The sequence below is a fragment of the Balaenoptera ricei genome, chromosome 15 (assembly GCF_028023285.1).
Source record: "Balaenoptera ricei isolate mBalRic1 chromosome 15, mBalRic1.hap2, whole genome shotgun sequence".
In the NCBI taxonomy this organism is placed as follows: Eukaryota; Metazoa; Chordata; class Mammalia; order Artiodactyla; family Balaenopteridae; genus Balaenoptera; species Balaenoptera ricei.
This window is the reverse complement of record NC_082653.1, coordinates 61,058,342-61,077,797: the sequence shown is the minus strand read 5'-3', so window position 1 is coordinate 61,077,797 and position 19,456 is coordinate 61,058,342. Positions and strand designations below refer to the sequence as shown.

Here is a 19,456-nt window from a genome sequence, read left to right as displayed (position 1 = left end):
TGGGGCTCTAATCACTGGTCTCCCTTCCATCTTCTTACTAGTTGAAATATTATTTGTCGTAGAACTTTACAGCTGTGTTTCCCCCGCACCCTTTCACCTTCTACCTAGAACAAGTTATTCATCTGTGGTAGTTGAACAAATGGCCCCCATTATTTACCCTCTCTATTGTCTTGTCCTTTGCCCATGACTCTGCAGAGCTCTCCTGCTCTGACTCTGGTCTCTGCTATGGATGTGCCTTGCCCAACATGGGATGTTAGCAAACGTGACACAGTCAGAGCTTGGAAGGTGCTGCAGTGTTTGGGTTTTCACTGTTCTCACTCTCTGCCATACATTCTCAGGCTGGGCCGCTGGTCCCAGCTGCCCCATTATTCCCAGTCAAGGCCATCCTGGACCAGCTGACAGCCAGCTGATCCCCCCAGACATGGAAGCAAATGTAGCCAAGATCAGCTGAGCCTCCTAGCCCATCACCTAATATGTGAGCAATACATTATTATTACGGTACGCCACCAAGGTGTCAAGGTTGTTTATTACACAGTATTAACACGTGGCAGTAGGTAACTGATACATCACCCAATTAAGTAACCATTCTCAGTTACCACTCAGAGATATCATTTGAAAAGTGCAAGGGGAAATGCAGAAAGCTGTGAAATTGTTTGACCCACTGAGAAGAAAGCTGTCACCGAGGTTGATTATGATGTAGTGGAACAGAATAATTCTGCCTGCAAACAGCAGTCAACTTCTCGTGTGTTGTGGTCTCACCCCCTGATATTAGAAAACTTTTATTACTATTATTTTTTTTTCACTAACACCAAATTGGATGGAGGTTATTGTGCCAAAAATAAGTTAATCGGCTTCCCTTGCTCCAAACTTTCAGATGCTCCAGTGTCTAAGAATAAAAGACATGAAGTAGGGCAAGCAATTGTAATAATCTCAAAGCTGCCAACTCAAATCATTTTGAAACTGAAGTGAGAGTCTGAACAAAGAAGTGAAATGTGACTGCAGCTAAAACCGCTCCCCTTGGAGAAGCTCCTACTAGGTGATACTTCATGTAATCCTCTTAGCAAGGCAGCAAGTTCTGTGCTACTGGCCCCGTTTTACAGATGGGGACACTGAGGTACAAAGAGGCCAAGGTCACAGGCCACTAGGTAGTGCAGTTGACATTGAACCCAGATCTGTCTGACTCCAAGTCTTGCTCTTTTTAAATATAAAAAATGTATATACGTGTATAACTGAATCACTTTGCTGTACAGCAGAAATTGACACAACATTGTAAATCAACTATACTTCAATTAAAAAAAATCTTGCTCTTTCAGTTAGATACCAAGCTGCTGCTTAAATTCTGTAAGAAATTAATAACAGAGCTCTGGCTTATCTGTTATCATGCTATCTATCCATCATACTGAACAGTTACTGGGGTGAACAGAAGGTCTGCTACTTTAGAGGAAACCGGCACTTTGCTGCCTGGTCACTGGGCTCGGCAATTTAGGGCTTGGCCATGGGGCTGCCATCTTTACACTAACATGGTCACAGAGCCTTAGCCTCCCAGATCAACTTGATTGATATTTGGGGAGAAAGGGAGTGACCATGGCTGGGAGAGTCACAGAGAAATCTATACTGTCTCCCACATATCCTCAATGAGTGTGCTTGCTGTGTGTTCCTCTGGCCATCATGCCATGAAAATGCCATAGCTCCAAGGTCTGCCCTGATTCTAAGGAGCCAGAAATGAGCTGTGTATCCTCCTGCTAACAACGAAAGCAATCACTTTCCTCCTGCAGCCACAGCTAACCCATTAAGTGCTTACTATGTGCCTGGTGTAAGTGCTTCAGCACTGTCTTGTCAAAGCTCTGAATCAGCCTTCTGAGGGAGGGCCTATTCTCAGTCCCATTTTACAGATGGGGAAGTCAAGGCACAAAGCCCTTAAAGGGTCTGATCCGAGATTACCGAGCTAGTAAATAGCATGGCCTCGAGTGGAACTCAGGCCTGCATGACTGCATCTCTTTCTCTTAACGATGATGCCATTAGCTTGTACCTTTAATGTGAAAGTCATAAAACACGCCGCATCCCAAACCCTGACAGAATGGCTTGCTTCCTGTCACATTAGTAATTTCTCAACCTGCCTTCCCAGAACAAGCTAGTGAGAAAAACATCCACAACTCTGTCACAGCAAGTTCTCATGTGTGAAAAAGAAAAATAAAAACAAGGGATCCTGTTCTTACTCAGCCCGTGACCTGCTTTATCTTCTGAGTGATGCTTGCTAAGCCAGCAGATGATGTGTTCAAAGGAGAGTGTTCCCAGGGCCCAAGCAGGACTTTGGTTCTCCTTTCTGGTCCAGTAAAAACATCCAGTGTTAGATTCATGAAGAACAAGAAGGGACCGAGGCTCGTGAGCAAACCGGTTCAGAATGGGGAGGGGGTGGAAAGTGTATAAGGAGCAGGTGTCTAAGACGGCTTTTCTCAACTGGGTCAAAGCCCTCGTGAGTTCCTGAACCCGCCTCGGCCCCATTTCCCTTCCTTTCTGCAACATTTACTTTGGGAGTTAATCCCAAAGAGGGGGAGAAGGGTAGGATCTTAGACATACCAAGCAGCAGCCCTACAACAGCTGTGCACAGTAAGAGGCCATGGTGGGGATAGGTTTAAACCAGTGGCCGTAGCCCATGCCAGAGACCCTCCAGAGGAGAGGCAGGTGGCCAAAGACAAGTGTGACAAAGCCAGGCTTCCTTTCCTAGGGGCGTGGAGGACCCACAATTAGAATCCTGAACTTGGAGACAGCCCATGAGAAGATACTTAGGAATGCTGTATCATGTGCTTAATTTTGACGTAATGGTGACACAGAGTGGAGGCTGCCAAACCATACAAACGCAGCTTACACTCCCCAGTCCACCGCCTCCAGCCGTGAGACTACGGCAGCTCACGTCACTGTCAGAGGCTCAGTTTCCTCCTCCGAATAAAAGGCAACAATAACACCAACCTCAGAGGGCAGATGTGGGGACTTAATGAAAGAACAGCTCCTGGCCCGCTTCCTGGTGTATCCTTCTTATCTCTTTCTTGGCAATGGAACCACACGGGTTTGCAGCTGGTTCTACAAGATCCAATGATAGACCAGCTTCTTGGGCTGGCTCAGGGTTTCCCAACCTTGGCACGACTGACATTTGGGTCGGGTGGCTCTCTGCTGTGGGGGGCTGTCCTGGGCACTGCAGGATGTAGAGCAGCAGCCCTAGTCTCCACCCACTAGATTCTAGCCGCACTGCCACCCACGGCGGTGATGACCAAAAATGTCTCCATTCACTGCCAACTGTCCCTGGGGTTGGGGAAGAAGGTAATAACGCCCCTAGTTGAGAACCATGAAGTCAGAGGCACAAGGAGACCCAACAGGGCTGAGAAGGGCAGGAGCAGTGAGTGAGAAGATGAGCAACGCGAACAAAATCATAGTAAAATGTCCTGCAACAGCTGCTCTGCACAAAACCCCTTCAGGTAAACTGTACTCAAGAACAGAATTTGTTCCTTGAACTTAACAGGTGAGATTACCAGACTTCCTTTTCAACCCTAACAACCTGTGACCAATTCCCTGGAATAGACACAACTGTCCTCCAAGGACCCACGTTCCTCTTACTAAGACGAAAACCACATAATTACTGGCTGCGTTCTTTTTACCGGTAAATAAGCACGGCCTATGGTTACACAAGATGACAAGAAACAAAAGAACCACCCTGGAGAAGACGTGGGAGACTCAGGCGGGCACTTTGCCCGGAGGAGCTGAACATCTGGCTGGTCAAGGGCCTCTCTCTGGGAACACGGTGCCTTCCATACAGAGGGAGAGGGCGGGGCTGATGGGCTGCATGCACTTGGATGCTCAGCCGACGTCTACTGCCCGTGGCCTGTTCTGGTGGACCCATCACTCATCAGGCCTCGGTCAGAACCTCAGTCCTGAGCGCCTGCGGTCAGAGCTACCCTGGCAGATATCTTGTCATCATTGTCCTCTGGAACTGAGTGTATTACTGCCTGCTTCTGCCCTGCATTTCTTCAGGCATTAAACAGATTCATCTGATGCAGGCCCTTTGGGCTCTAGAAGGCGTGTGATATACAGTGGGCCACATGCGGCCCACAGCTGTTGTGTCTGGCCCACAGACAAACTAGTTGCCAACTAATTTAAAAGTCAGATTTTATATCAAGATATAGGTTTCTGGGCTTCCCTGGTGGCGCAGTGGTTGAGAATTTGCCTGCCAATGCAGGGGACACGGGTTCGAGCCCTGGTCTGGGAGGATCCCACATGCCGCGGAGCGGCTGGGCCCGTGGGCCACAATTACTGAGCTTGCGCATCTGGAGCCTGTGCTCCACAACAAGAGAGGCCACGACAGTGAGAGGCCCGCACACCGCGATGAAGAGTGACCCCCGCTCGCCGCAACTGGAGAGGGCCCTCGCGCAGAAACGAAGACCCAACACAGCCATAAATAATAAATAAATAGATAGATAGATAGATAGATAGATAGATAGATTAAACCCCTTTAAAAAAAAAAAGATACGGGTTTCTGCCATCTCTTGGAAAATTCACAGATCGGCAACCTGCAGTCTCACTTGATGATAATCAACTAGGCTGAGTAGTGGTCAACTCTTAAACGGGGTCTCTGAGCTCCACTTCACACCCCTCCCTATTGTCACAGCTCACTGGCTTTATTCACTTACATGACCTGCCTGGACCCTATAGCCATCTGAGTTTGCCATGGTCCTCCGGTCAAGAGGGATACATTTGGGGTACTTGTCTGCTCTGTTGACCCTGGATGCTGGGAAGGTGCCAAACCCAGATAAGCAAGATGCTGAAAGGTCACAGAACTAAGTCAGGAGGCAGCCTCCCACTGGGGCATACCTGTCCCATTGAGGGCACCAGTCCTGGTGGGGAGGTGCCTCCTTTCCCAATAATCACCTGATTAATAATACAGGTAAGAGGTGGAAGCTAAGAGACAATGACAAAGGCTGAAATGGAAAGAAAGACGTGTACAGTTTATCCAAGGCTGTGCATGGTCCCCCTCTGAGCTGGGGCTGAGACATCAGTGCTTTGCCCCCACAGAACACAAACAAAGCACCAACACATCAGAAAAGGAGTCAAGGAATCTGTAATCCCAGCTGACCTCGATCTGATCTGAGTTATTCCAGGACCCCTAAAGTGTCACGGTTCCTGAAAGGGGGGCCAGGTACCAGCCCCAGAGTCACCAGAGCTGACTCCCCAGGTGGAAGCTTCGACCTGTGCAAAGTGCTCCACACCAGAGTCAACTGCCCCATCCTGCGAGACTAGGCCGACGGTCCTTCAGGACCGTGGACAGCTGCCAGGCCCCGAATGGGCTCCTGCAGAGCAAGGCAGGCACACATCTCTAAGCAGGGCTGAGGAGCTGACCTGCCCCCCTCCAGGAGGCCCGACAGGCAGCTGGGGCTCTAGCAGGCGCTCCCCCCCGCCGCCCTCGATGGCTGGTTCTCGGTGGCAGGGATGCCACCACAGTTGCGCCGCGCCACCTGCTCTGTGCTCCTCAGCCAGCTTGGCCGCGAGGAAGGAGGACAGCTTGCTATTCTTGCTGCTCTGGGACTAGGTGTTAATTTGGCAGCTCTTTCACGCAGAGGAAGCCTTCTTTGGGAAATGCTCTCTCCCCTCGCAACCCTGACCCAGCTTTCTCCAAGTTTCCGCCTCCCCTCCCCTCTGCTGTGCTGGCTCCCGGCCTACTCTGTCCCAGCTTCCACTCTGTCACCTACTCCTGTTTCTCTAAGCGCCCTTCCCCACCTCTATGACACCCATTCTCCAGTTCATATTAGGAAACTGTCTCCCAAGGAGTGTTTCCAAAATCCTGAAGGACATGACTCTTTGGGATTGGAGAGCAAAAGTCAGAATCCCTGGGTGTTTTCTCGGAAATTCCCCAAATCATAAGTTATTCTTAAAATAGTCCCAACATTCTTCATACTATTTATTCATTATTGTGGAACTCTAACATGATCTGCTTAATAAATAAGAAATAGTAAGTTCAGTGGTATTTCACGAAGAATCGTAGCCTAGAGCAAATATTCAAATGCTGGGAAATGCTAGCGAACACTCTTGGGTCATGTTCGGATAATAAAGCAAGATGCGAATCTCCTGTGTCCAAATTGCCCATTTAAGGACTTTCTGTGCTTCCAAAACGTATTTCTTGGAATGCCACTCACAGCAGTATACTATGTACATAAACTTATTAGTATTTATTTTATTTGCAAGAATGATTCATTGTTTGCAGCAGACAGAGCCATGAACACACTACTTATGACATGGCATCAGCTAACGGCAAGACTAAGTAAGTAGATCATGACCGTTCCTCTTCAATGAGCTCCTGTCCTGGTTCCTGGAACCATCGACCTTTGCCTTCAACTCCACGTGTGGCACTTCCTGCTCTTGCTTTTACCTCATCAGCATGGATTCCTTCAAACCAGGGATTGTTACACTTTAATTTTCACAGGAGAATGACAATACTTTTTCCTGATTTCCTGACTGATTTTCCTTGAGACCTGGAAAAACTTATGTTTCCTGAGAAACACAGTCAGGAATTCACGGCTGATGCCAAGCCACAGGCTGCAATCCTAGGAGACGCTCACCTCTCTCTCCTGCCTCCAGGACCCCACAGAGCGTGGTTTCTACATCCAACGCCTCACGCTCACCTCGCCTGCTCCCAAACCAGTTTCCCCTCTGTCCCCTTTGCCTAGATATTTAGCCTCAAAATCTTGGCATCGTCTGGTTCAGGCCCTCCCACCCTTTCTCTCGACTCTTATGAAAGCACCCTGCCCCATCTCCCCACCACTCTCACTCCCCCGCTCCCAGCTGCCAGTGGGATCCTCCTAAAGCATGGACCTGAGCTCAGAGACCTGCGAGGGCTCCCTTCCCGGAGACCAAGATGGTACTGGTTTCCAAGACCTTCCACCCCCAGCTCCCAGCCCTGCTTTCCAGGGCGTCCTGGCCACAAGGGCAGCGCTTGCTCTCCACTAGTGGAGGACAGAGCGCCCCCCGAGCTTTGCAGCTGTTCTGCATATCTGGACAGAACATCTCCCCCTTCATGCCTAACAAAATGGTGAGTATCAAATTGGTATGAGAGGGTAGGGGCTAGTGATATCTGTCAAAATTTAAACATGCACCTGCCCCGCTTCTAAAAATAAACTCTACAGACCTACCTGCCAAACTGTACATCTAGTACATCTATTTGAAACATCCCTGGCAATACTGTTTGAGGGAGAAAAATCTGGAAACCTCCTAAGTGTTCAGATGGAGCGACGGTGAAATAAATTATGAAACAGCCATTGCAGTGAGTACTCTGTAGCTTTCAAACGGAATGAGCCAGCTTTATTAAATTAAAAAGGCAAACTACAGAGGGCTGGGTAGAGCCTGGCTTTGGCTTACATAAGTATTGACGATTTCTGCAAAGTTACATAAGAAACTTGACAGCGATCACAGGGGTGGGGGGCACGAAGCACAGCAGAGTGGGGTGTGATGTTTACTTCTCCTTCTTATATCTTTCTGTTGCGTTTCAGGTTTTTTTTTTTAATACCATGATTTTATCACTTCCTCCAAAACGTCTGCTCCCCATACTCTCCTTTTCCCGTGCTCCCTGTCTGCTGGTAGAAAATAGCTACGCACATACAGAGCTTACTACACGCGAGGCGCTGCTCTACGAGCTTGACATACACGCGCTCGTGGAACCCTCTCGGCAGCCCCACGAAGGGGTGCTGGCAACATCTCCACTGTACAGAGGAAGACTCTGAGGCATGGCAGGGCTTAAGTTAGTTGCTTGAGGCCACACAGCTAGTCCATAGCAGAGCTGGGCTACAAACAGGGCAGTATGACACCTGTCTAGGCACTCTGCAAATTCCGAGTGAATGAAAACAGGAATGAGGGAAAGAAATGCTGCCATGGAATGATAACATGACCCACACACCTGCTGACCCCGAGGGCTGGGGCGCTGTCTTAGTCATATGTGTAATAATACCCCCACCAACCTCCCCGCTACCCCAGGGGCCTACATGGAGTAGGGGCTCAGGAGACATTTGTTGACTTGAATACAGGGCTGTCTGTATGGAATAACTTGGTGCATCTCTATATCTATATCTTGGTGCATCTCTATCCTGGTGTGTCAGGACCCCAGGTGTGTCATAATTCTCTTCTCTCACTCCCGACAGTCAGTCCTCAAATATGTCCAGGGTCCAATCACCCTGGCCAAGCCACCACCCTCCTCCTGCTGGACCCTACAAAAGCCTCCCCACCCGGCGCCCCCTGATTCCATTCTCTACCCCACATCCAGAGTGAGGTTTTAAAAACACAAACCAGGTTATGCCACATTTCTGCTCCAAACCCTTCAGTTTGGAGTAAATCCCAAAGTCACTGTTATAGCCTCCGAGGCCCTATGTGATACGGCCCTGGTGACGTTTCCAGCCTCATTCCCCTGTTCTCTCTGTTCTGGCCAAACTGGCCTTATCTGACACACCAAGCTTGCTCCTGCCTCAGGGCCTTTGCACTTACTGTTCCCTCTATCTGAACACCCTTCCCCCAGAAATTCACAAGTTCTTCCCTCAGAGAGGTCTTTCCTGACCATTTGGTGGAAACACTGCCCATGTGACTGTGACTCTCTAGCCTCTAACTATGCATTACTTTTCTTCAGAGACCTTCTTGTTTAGCAGTGTATTATATGTTTATTTGTCCATTTTCCATTTCCCCAACTCCATAAAGGTGGTTTATCCTCTTTTTTCTGTTTTGTTCTCTGTTACATCCCCAGTGCTTGTTGAGTCCTTAGTAGGCGCTCGATAAACACTGACTGGATGAAAGAGGTGTTTGCTGAACACAAGCCCCTTTGACAGAGGCTTTCCGTCTATCCGCTCAGCAGCGTTTCTGCCCTGGAGATGTTCCAGGCTCCCCCACTTTTTCTGGGACTTGTAAAAGCTGCACCATCGTCCTCTTCTCCCTTCTCTTTGTAGAGCTGATCTCTCCCCACTTCACCACCACACAGAAAAGAAATGGCAGGAGTAGAACATAATTACTGTGACCTGTGGGATGCATAGGGGGTAGGGAGGCCACCTCAGTATCAGAGAAGAGTAGCTGTCACCCTGGTCATTTTCAGAAAGAGCGATTCATTCTGATCTCTGTGGGTGGGAGCCCTGAGGACGTGGAGGGCCAGTACCCTGGGGACTGCACTTTCTCTGCATCCCTTAACACGGCCCCTGAAATAGCCAGGCCAGCAGATGGAGGTGATGAAGTGCCATTTTACATATCATCTCTCCAGGCGACAAGGTGGCAGGTCTCCCTGGGGAGGGGCCTCCGGGTAACGAGCTTCTGAGGAGTGGGCGTCCTCCTGCAGGGGAGGCCTGGCCCCTAGAGGGGAGCGCTGCCATCTAGGCCCGGCTGAGCTCTTGGGCTCCCAGAAAAGCCAGAGCCTAGCTGTCGCACCCAGTTTCCCTGGGGCAGGCCCTGAGTCACTCCATCTAGATGAGAGATCCCCACAGGGGAAGGAGGAAGGGAAAGACTGACTTTCAGAATAATTCATGTTATAAGTCAGCATTTCATGAGCACCTACTATGTGCCCTGTATCTCAGGGAAGCACAGTGGACTCTTGCCCTGGCCTGCCACTTACTCTCACAAGGACCTTAGGCAACCCACTTAAATTTCCTGGCACTCCAGTTTTTCACCTGTAGACACAGATGTATGGATGTATGGATGGATGGATGGATGGATGGATGGATGGATGGATGGATGGATGAAGAGACAGATGGAGAAATGTCTGTAGGGTTTTTGTGGGGCTTCTCTCCTGGTCTTTCTCACGAGTCTCGCTATCAACAGCCACTGACACGGAGAAGTTGCTGTGTCCCGCTCTCACACAGAATCCTCACCTAACATCCCAGCAGAACAGTGATGTCAAATACTTATCTTCCCATTTTACACATAAGGAAACTAAGGCTCAGAAAGGCTGGACCCTTGCCCGAGATCACCCTCCTCCTTCGTGGCAGAGGTAGTGGGGAAGAGCACTGACTCCCAAATCCCCACGCATTCCATTTGGACACCAGGGGCCTCAGACTCATTTGCCCTCGAGGGCCAGGAAGCTGAGGTGCGTCAGCGAAGCAGGTCCAGGGGCAACGCGAGAGGGAGCAGCGGGAGAGGCGCCAGCTGGGGCACACCCCTCCCATCGACAGCCACTCACGTTGGTATTTTATTTTAAAACACAGCCCACACCTAACCAGTCTGCCAGTCTGGCCACACAACTGAGACTTTCTGAACAGGATCTGCACCCCTTTCTGGCCGCTGGACGTGGCAGACCACTTTGGAACCTGAAGGTGTGGATCAGCCACAAAAGCAACGTGAGTCTAGGGTCCTAGGAAGGAACCATGTGACTCCTGTGAGCGCCCCTGGCAAAGCAGCATGTCCGCTCGGGTCCACGTGATCCTGGCGTTACCCAGGCTGAAGCGTCTCAACCCCATGCCAAAGCCCCACTCGCTGGGAGAACATGGCAGCTCCTATTTCAGCAAAAATATATTTAACAGCTTTGAGAGTAAATATGGCAGCAGATGGGGGTGGGGAGTGGGGAAAACATCGACCGTGTTTTCTGCTGAGCATCCGGTGGAGAATTTGTGCTGTGACCTACATTACTCTGGCTTCCACCCCCGGAACTTTTCCTCTCCCCTCACGGAACGGCAGAACACGATGCATTTCCCAAGGATGAATGACTCTGCAGAAAAACGTTTTAATAATGTGCTAAATGACAGCACCACAAATCACTTAAGTCTTCACTGATCTGCAGTCCAGTTCCGCAGAATGAATCCTTGGAATCCTGGTCTCCCTTCGATAATGTACCTTCAAAGGAGCACCTGACATTTCCCTAAGTAACTGCTCACATCTGCCATGTGTCACATCTTGGGGTTCGCCTTTCCCTCCAACATGCCAGGAGGATGCAAACAACACGGGGCCCCCAAAGGAAGAGGGCATTAGGGGGTGTTGTCTGCTCACTAGCTTGGGGGCAGGTTCTGGTCCCCACGTGGGCCAGACATACACAGGGTTCAAAATGGAAAAGAAATGGCCCACTTCCTACTGTCCTACTTTCTAATTCAGACTGCTGCTGGCATTAGCAAGGAAGGCAATGGGCGGCAGAGAGATCTGGAAACAAAAATTGAACCTGCTGATTCTTCAACTCTCAGATTTGTGCAGATGGCAGAATCCTTGGAAGTCATGCTGCCCCTTGCAGAACACAGTGAAATACTGACACACTAAAAAGGAAAGACGAAATGGAAAAGTGTGTGTAAAAGCAGGTGCCATGGAATACTGGATTCCAGGCTGCATGAGCCTGAAGGTTTTAAGGGAGTGTGAGCAATGCATCATGGGTACCTCACAGTCAAAGCCTACATTGCTGAGCAGCAGGTAAGAGCCAGCACCGCAAACTCAAGTGTCTCCTGGGGCCAGGCAGGTCATGCGAGTGACTATGGGAGAAAAACAGCCAAACACTAACAGCAGGTGGCAGGGAAGGCTCGGCTCAGTGTCCAGGAGGCAGTGGAGTGGCGGGCTCAGTGGGGAGAGGGCAGAACTGTCTGACTGTAGCCAAGCGTGGTCCAGGGGGAATGCGGGTGGGTATGTGTCTGCCCTGGCTGCCATAACAAAATACCACGGACCGGATGGCTTCAGCAGCAGACAGTTATTTCTCACAGTTCTGGAGGCTGGGAAGTCCATGATCAAGGTGCCAGCAGATTCAGTTCTGGGTGAAGGCTCTCCTCTTGGCTTGCAGATAGCTGCTTTTTCACTGTGACCTCATGTGGCAGAGGAGAGAACTCTGGTGTCTCTTCCTCTTCTTCGAAGGATACTAATCCCATCATGGGGACCCACCCTTATAACCTCATCTAACCCTAATCACCTCCCAAAGGCCCCACCTCCAAATGCCACCACAGTGGGGATTAGGATTTCAACATAGGAATTTGGGGGGCACAAACATTTAGTCCATAACAGGGTGTGACCAATTCTGAGTTTTCGAGAGAAGCCTGATATATGATTTTTTTAAAAATCTGATACCTTCTAATTTTTTGATGTTGGCAACACTTTAATTAAGAAAAAGTAATAACATGGACCTAGACATTACCCTACGAAGTGAAATAAGTCAAGACAGCGAAAGACAAATATCATATGATATCACTCGCATGCAGAATCTAAAAAAATGATACAAATGAACTTATTTACAAAACAGAAACAGACTCACAGACATAGAAAACAAACTTATGGTTACCAAATGGGAGAGGTGAAGTGGGGGATAAGTTAGGAGTCCGTGATTAACAGATACACACTACTATATATAAAATAGATATTAAGAAAAGAAAAAAAAACAACAAATAACAAAACCCCACCGGAATAGTCAAATAAAACAGGTTGGAGGGTCAGGCTCCATCCACAGGCTGCGGGTTTGTCACCCATGTCCTCAAGCCATGGGCTCTGGCACCAAACAGCCCAGGCCCCCCATGTGCTGGTAGGTAACCATGGGGTCACAAAGTAACCTCTCTGGCCTCATTTTCCTTGTCAGTATTAGGTGGAACCTTATGAAATTACCCTTTCATTGGCAAATTTGTAAGCCTCCATGTAATAAAATGAAGATAAGGTGTCCACCTAATTAACAGGCTCTCAGGAAGACTGGATGAGGTGAAACCTACAGCCAGAGCTTATAGTAAATGCTCAATAAGCCAGGGGAGGAAGCAGGGCAAGGCCATCCTTAGTCAACAAGTCCACTCATGTTCAGTCGCTGAAAGGGATGCTTAGGGCCCTGAATCAGCATTTGAAAGACCTGAGGAAATTTGTCAAGATCATAATAATCACGCTTTGGGGAGTTTATTTCCTTAGTTGAGAGAGATGTGTTTTTAAGTAGGAATCTCTCAGGGTGAGATTCTGAGCTGAGACACCAGACCTGCTGTTTGCTGGGGCTGCACAGACAGGAAGTTATCATTTGGAGGCTCACCAGCATGGACAAACCGGGCTGCAGCTCACCTTCCATCACCCCCAAATGAAACAATCTGCAAGCTCCCACCTGGAATCCCATCTCACTCAAAACAGACAAAGGAGGAGAGGGCAGCTAACCGTGGAACTGCAAGGAAAGCCGAAGGGCAAGCTGTTTAATTTCAACTGGGGTCGAGACCAATGTTGAGTCCGGAGTCTCGTGTCAATATTGTGTCCCTTGCCACAATCTCCTACCAAAATGTTTTGTGCTTTTTAAAGCCCATGAAATTGAACCTCACATTCTCTCTGCTAATTAGGCACAAAGCTTTCTCTCTCAGCTCTCATCAATGGCAACCAGAGTGGCTGGGACTGCACAACACGCCGAGACACTTGAGTTAAAGTGCAGTTGTCACAATTCGGCAGGCTCACGTTTGGTACACTCTCCACCAGAGCTGCCTGGACCCCCTGACCTGGCAGTAGGGGCACCAGCTCTCCCGTACGAGGCAGCCTCTTCTTCTCACACGTGAGGTGGGAAGCCTTTCTTAGCACTGGGGTCTCAGGACTACCTCTCGGATTCAATTTTCATCAGGAAATTTGGCCAAAACACACCTGACTCAGGGAGAGGTTGATTTCCAACACTCATCACAGGCCAGGGGGCTGCCTTTAAAAGATGAAGGGGATCTCCTCTCATGAACTATAGTGGCATTTTCAAAACAGCAAGATCAAGGCCCTAGCATCACAAATAAGTGAGTAAAAAAAAAATACAGTTTTCCATATGGTATATTCTATTTGGGGGGGGAGAAAGGCATCCTTTTATCACAGATAGCACAGTACAATTATATCTTTTCATAAAGGTCCTGAAACAATTAGAAAGACATAAGCAAGTGTCTTGGCTGCAATTTCAAAGCCCTAAGCAGGTAAGAGGGGCAGCCCTGCCGATGTCTGTCTGGTTGGAAGTTCAACTTGGAAATTCTGGAAAGTGTGATGCCAAAGGCACACCCTTCCCCCCACAGACAGACGCAGAAATAAGCCCCGGCTTGAGTCATAGCATCACCGTTAGGACAAAACAGATCCCCAAACCCTCAGCACGCCATTCTAAAGAGCTCTGGGGAAAGGAAACTCTTGCTTCATCCCAGCAAATCAGTGTTTTTCAAGTGACAAGTCCCAACCCACTTTCAGAGGCCCACAGGTTAGCTATACGGATTCTTATATCTATCGTTTCCACTGTGATGATAACGTTTTAGAAATAATATAGAGTTGACCCGTGGACAACATGGGTTTGAGTTACACAGGTCCACTTACACACAGATATTTTTCAATAAATATGTTGGAAAAATTTTTGGAGATTTGCAACAATTTGAAAAACACTTGCAGATAAACTGCATAGCCTAGAAATATTGAAAAAATTAAGCAAAAGCTAAGTATATCATGAATGCATAAAATACAATGTAGAGATACAAATAACATACAAAAGATATGTTAAGTGACTGTTTATGTCATTGGTAAGGTCAGCAGTAGGCTATAAGTATTTACGTTTTGAGGGAGTCAAAAGTTATAAACAGATTTTCGACTACATGGGGGGTTGGCACCTCTAACCCCTGTATTGTTCAAGGGTCGAGTGTAATTATATTCTCTGGCATCTGAAGACTTTATAAAAACCAAGGATGCTTCATCATTTGGGTTCCCTGAATCCAAGGGTGTAAATGTCGCGGTGTGATGAGAGACTTATGAGAACAGAGGGGACTGATCAGTGACAACGTAGTGACACCAGTGAGGCCCACCTGCCCCCAAGGTGAGGCCCGAACACATGTTTCCCAGCGACGTGACCCAAGGACAGTCATGGCGGGGGAGGTGTGGTCAGCACGCGGACCACCGGCGCGGTACACGGCATGTGGCGAGCTCAGGAGAAGCTGCGGCACACCGTCATGAGCAAAGATTTGGTTTCAGAAAAAGTAGCATTCGCTCTGTTAACTGCTGATTCTGAATTGCAATGATTTTGTAAGTGCTTAACATGTAAACTTCCTTAATTTTCTTTTTTTTTACTTTTATAAGACATATAAGAACAAGGAATTTATACCTAGTTTTAAGTTGGTCCATACTTAGGTCATATTAATATGAAAGTAATCTAAGTCAGCACCAGTGGGAATCTGCGAGACGTTTCCTTGGGTTCACTGCCCACATGCTGAAGAAAGCCTGACAGAGACCACTTTAGCTCTGGAACACCTGTGAGCTGCAAGCTTTCCTTTGATCAAAATGTACCAAAGTATAAAGCCACAGAGCCCTGCGTTTTTCGCAAGCCTCAAATCAACAACGCTCACTTGCGGGCTCATTCTCTCGTGAGCCCTTTAAACTCCCAGATGCCTTGACCCAAGTCTCCACCATCAGCACCTCGCAGGCTCTGGGGCACAGCCGGGTCCTGGGGTGTCCAGGACGCAGACACATGCAACCGCAGGAGAGAGAAGGAAGGACGTGTGGGGCGGAGCACGTGAACGTGACCGGTACTCACATAAAGAAGGGCATCAGCTGGACCAGGGTCTCTTTCTGGGGGCTGGCAGCAAACTCGGGGACCACCTGGATGACTTTGTTCATGACGCTGCGCAGGTAGTTCTGGAGCTGCTTCCTGCGTTCCTCCACAAACTTGGCGTCCTGGGAAGACGGACAGACAGGTGTGCTCAGCTATGCTTTCCTCACCCGCCCGGAGACGGACGACCCGGAGAACACGTAACCATCAATCATCACCACCCACAGCGAGTGCAAGTGGTGCCTCAGGCTTTACACATGTGATCACGTTTAATAACGGGAGATGCTCGTGATAGTATTATTGTTAAGTGGGGGAAGGCAGGTCCATGAAACTTCCTACAGTGTGTTCCCACGAATGAATGAAATCTCAGCACCTGCAACGTGTCGAGTATGGTGCTGGGACCTGGGACAGACCATAAACACACAGGGTCACTGCTGTGGCCCTGGTGGAGGTCACGGGGCCAGTGGGGGAGACACCAATAAATCCAGTGACCACACAGGTCAGCATATAACTATTCATCACACTCAATGCCACCCTCCAGAGAGGATGCTTAATTTTGCCTTCATGAGAATTTTCTGAAATATGAATCAGTTGCCACTATTTAAGAAAGATTTCATTAACAAACAAATTCCATTTTCTCTGAAAAACCAGGAGAGGTAGCAGTGCGGCCCCACCCCCAGGGCTACTTGGGGCCGGGGCTGCTCGGTGCTCCCCGAGGCAGGCGCAGGGCCCCAGATCCGCGCTCAGGACCCTCCTGACTCACACCGCCACCCACCCCTGTGTCTGCCTGGCCCTCGTAGGCAGGGCCAGCTCCTAGGCGTGTGCTCTGGGCAGTCCCTCAGGGTCAGAACTCGACCTGTGTGGTGATCTGCTGTCCTCATGTTGAAACACAGTAATTTTGGCACGAGGGACCTCACATCTGCCTGCTGCCCTGGGACCCACAGAGCCTGGAGCCTGTCCTGCCCATGCGCAGCTGCACTGGGGGCCTGGCTTAGAACCAGGAAACCAGGGCCGGTGTGGGGCAGCAAAGGCTTTCTCTGAGGAAGTAATGCTCCTTCCAGACTGAAGGCGGAGTGGGGTGAATAGGGGAGAGCAGAGCGAGGGCGGCAGGAGGAACAGGGTCACTCAGCCTCACAGGGACACGAGAAGCCTCACATGACAAATGAGGAAACTGTGGCCCAGAGCGGGGCCGGGCTGCTAGCCCACGAGGCCCCAGAGACGGAGCAGTACAATCATTCCCCCCCCCCCCACCTCCCGCCAGCCTGGGGCTCGGGAACGGGGTGCAGAATGAGCCCATGTGCTCAGAGACACCCAAGGACATGCCCGTCCCCGCAAGGCCCTGCCAAGGGCCGGAGCACAGCAGGGAGATTCCCTCTTAAGTGTTGTCAGATTTAGCGAATAAAACGCCAGGATGCCCCGTGAAATCTGAATGTCAGATAAACAATGAATTTTTCAGTATTCATAACTCCATATTCAAAAATTCATGACTCAATAATTTTTCAGGGTTCAAGTACGGCCTATACAATAAAACCTTTCCATGTAATATTTGGGATACACTTATACTAAGAAATTATTCATTGTTTATCTGAAATTCCGATTTCACTGGGTGCCCTGTGTTTCATCTGGCGATCCTCCTCCGAGTACCGGGGGGAGGAAGGAACACAGAGCACCTGCTGATCCCCGGGGGCCACTTCAAGGTCACATCAAGGTCCTCTCACCCGGAACCACCCCCTGATGCACTGCCTCAGCCGGACGTTTCTCCAGAGGGGGATGGCGCTCAAACACTGTTGCTGGCCGCTCCAACTTGACCGCCAGCGCAGTCCCAGTCTGGGGCTGAAATCTCCTGCAGCTTGGTTGGAGGGGCGCTGAGTGCGGGGGGTGAAGGCACCAGGCTAGGAGAGCCGTGGGTCTTCAGCTGGAGCTCAGCCAGTCCGGCTCCGCTCTCCCATCTGATACCAGAGTCCGCTCCACGGTCTCCAAGTTTCAACCCATCGTTAAGCAAGTAGACGCTCCTCCTTGGGAAGGTGGTCGATATGCCAGGTTAGTGCCCAGAGGAGCTAATCAGGCCTGGTTTTCAATCTGCACAAGATACCCTCCTCAAGGATGGCTTGAGAGGCTTTGCTGCAGGAAGGCAAGAAAGGGGCTAATCACCCCTGGAAGAACTCGTGGAGATTTCTCCTTTTTCGGGGGGAAGATGCTCAAAACACTGTAAGCACCAAGGGAAGGCTGGGGGTGGCTCCCTGTGCTGCTAGTGGGGCTGGGCTGGGCTGCGGGGCCCTAGGAAGCTGAGGATCCCCCAAAGTCAAGGTCAGAGGATCCTACCCAGGAGTCCAATCTGCCCAATTTCACTTGGGCCTCTTCTCGCCCAGGTCCCAGGGCCGACAGGGACTTGGCAGAAAGGTTATCATCACCCTGGAGGAATCACAAATCCTACTGATTCCTCAAGCTAGGCAGTCCCTGGAAACCCCGGCCAGCTCCTGAGAAAACCCAACATGGCAGTAATCTGAGTTTGACAGCCAAGCAATTTCTACCTGAGCTGTTCAGAACAAGCGATGGTATTTGTGGAGTCTTTATTCACGTTCTGCGCTCAGCACTTTCCTAGCACCACATCTTTACAGCACAGCGGAGGCTCAGGGAGGGTAAGAAACTTGCCCTAGGGCTCAAGACCTGCAGGGTCCCAGGTCATCAATGGGTGAGCAGTGAGAGCTGCCCTCAATCCAGAAGACACTCTCCAATTTACGTAAGAAAAATCTACAGGTCCTCTAAACTGCAGGTGTCTCCCAGCCAAGATGCAGTTCACAGAACTTGCACCTGCCCGCCAGCTGTAGCAGAAGGAAGCGAGTCACTGCGGGGATGGGGGTGGTGGGGTGGGGGAGGGGGGGTGCTGACGGCCAGCCTCTGCCTAGATGTCCTGCCTTTGGGGCTCAATCTGATCCTGGAGGTATGGACACCTCGAGTGGCCGCACACAACTTGGCAGGACGCAATGGGGCCGGGAAGATCTCAGAACAACTCAAGGAAGCCTATATTCTTTCCCATTACTGTCATTTCATTTTTTACTATGAAAGTTTCAAATTAGGGCAAAAAGCAGAGCGAATGGTATAATGAACCCCCATGACCCTTTATCTAATAAAGTCTTAACCCTTTTCCACATTACGTCATTTTTACCTTTTTGCAAAGGTGTTTTAAAGTAAATTATACTCATCATGACATTTTACCCCTAAACACTTCAAGGTGTATTTCTAAAATACTAAGAACATTTTCCGATTGAACCACAATACCATGATCACCTCTAACAAAATGAATGATAATTTGTTGGTGTTACCTCATACCTAGTCGGTATTTGAACATTTGAATTTTCAAATGTGCCTACTGCTTCTGGGATTTTTTTTTAAAAAGGGGAGGACTCCATCCCAGAATGAAGCTGGCAATTCTCCAGCAGGTTGAATGCAGTCTTGTTCAGATCAGATTCCCCCTCGGGGATCAGTTGGGTTCTGACCAAAAGGTGAAGATGGTGGTGCCTTTTTCACCACAAGCTGCTAACAGCTTGAATGGCCTAAAAACATTAAAACCAGGGTGTATCTGCCTCAGATCCAGGTTTCTGGCCTCCCTTGAGAAATGGCCCTCATTACTGGAAGCACAGGGCTACCATCCCACCCAGCCTCCTCCCCTCAGTCCCGTCCCCGGCCTGGCCTCTGTGGGACCCCGAATTTGTACCACTTGGATTGCCTGAGGCCCTACAGAACCATCCAAGAGCTACCCTGTGAGACGATCACGTTCCAGGTGACCACGTTCCAGGGGACGTTCCCTCAGGCAGAAGAACGGCCTGCACTGCCATTGGCCAGCTCTACTGTCTGGCAGCTAAACCACGCAGAGCTGGGGTTTCTCACCTGTAAAATGGGGATAAGGATGGTGCCTACGTCATTCATGGTAACCGAGGCTACGCGCCCGGTAGCCAACATCGCCTGCCAGGCTCTGCGACAGAAGCTGAT

At 49.6% G+C, this 19,456-nt stretch overlaps 1 protein-coding gene across 6 annotated transcripts in view; it reads right to left on the bottom strand.

Annotated features, from left to right (window-relative positions):
* SNX29 (sorting nexin 29) overlaps positions 1–19,456 on the bottom strand; it is a 557,678-nt gene that overhangs the window by 43,969 nt on the left and 494,253 nt on the right. For all 6 annotated transcript variants that reach the window (XR_009497586.1, XR_009497587.1, XM_059896907.1 and 3 more), the window contains one exon: positions 15,452–15,591. Coding sequence is in view for 4 of the 6 variants with exons in the window: in XM_059896907.1 (XP_059752890.1) it covers positions 15,452–15,591 (140 nt within the window). In the remaining 2 variants the exon portion in view is untranslated. The remainder of the gene's footprint in view (positions 1–15,451; positions 15,592–19,456) is intronic.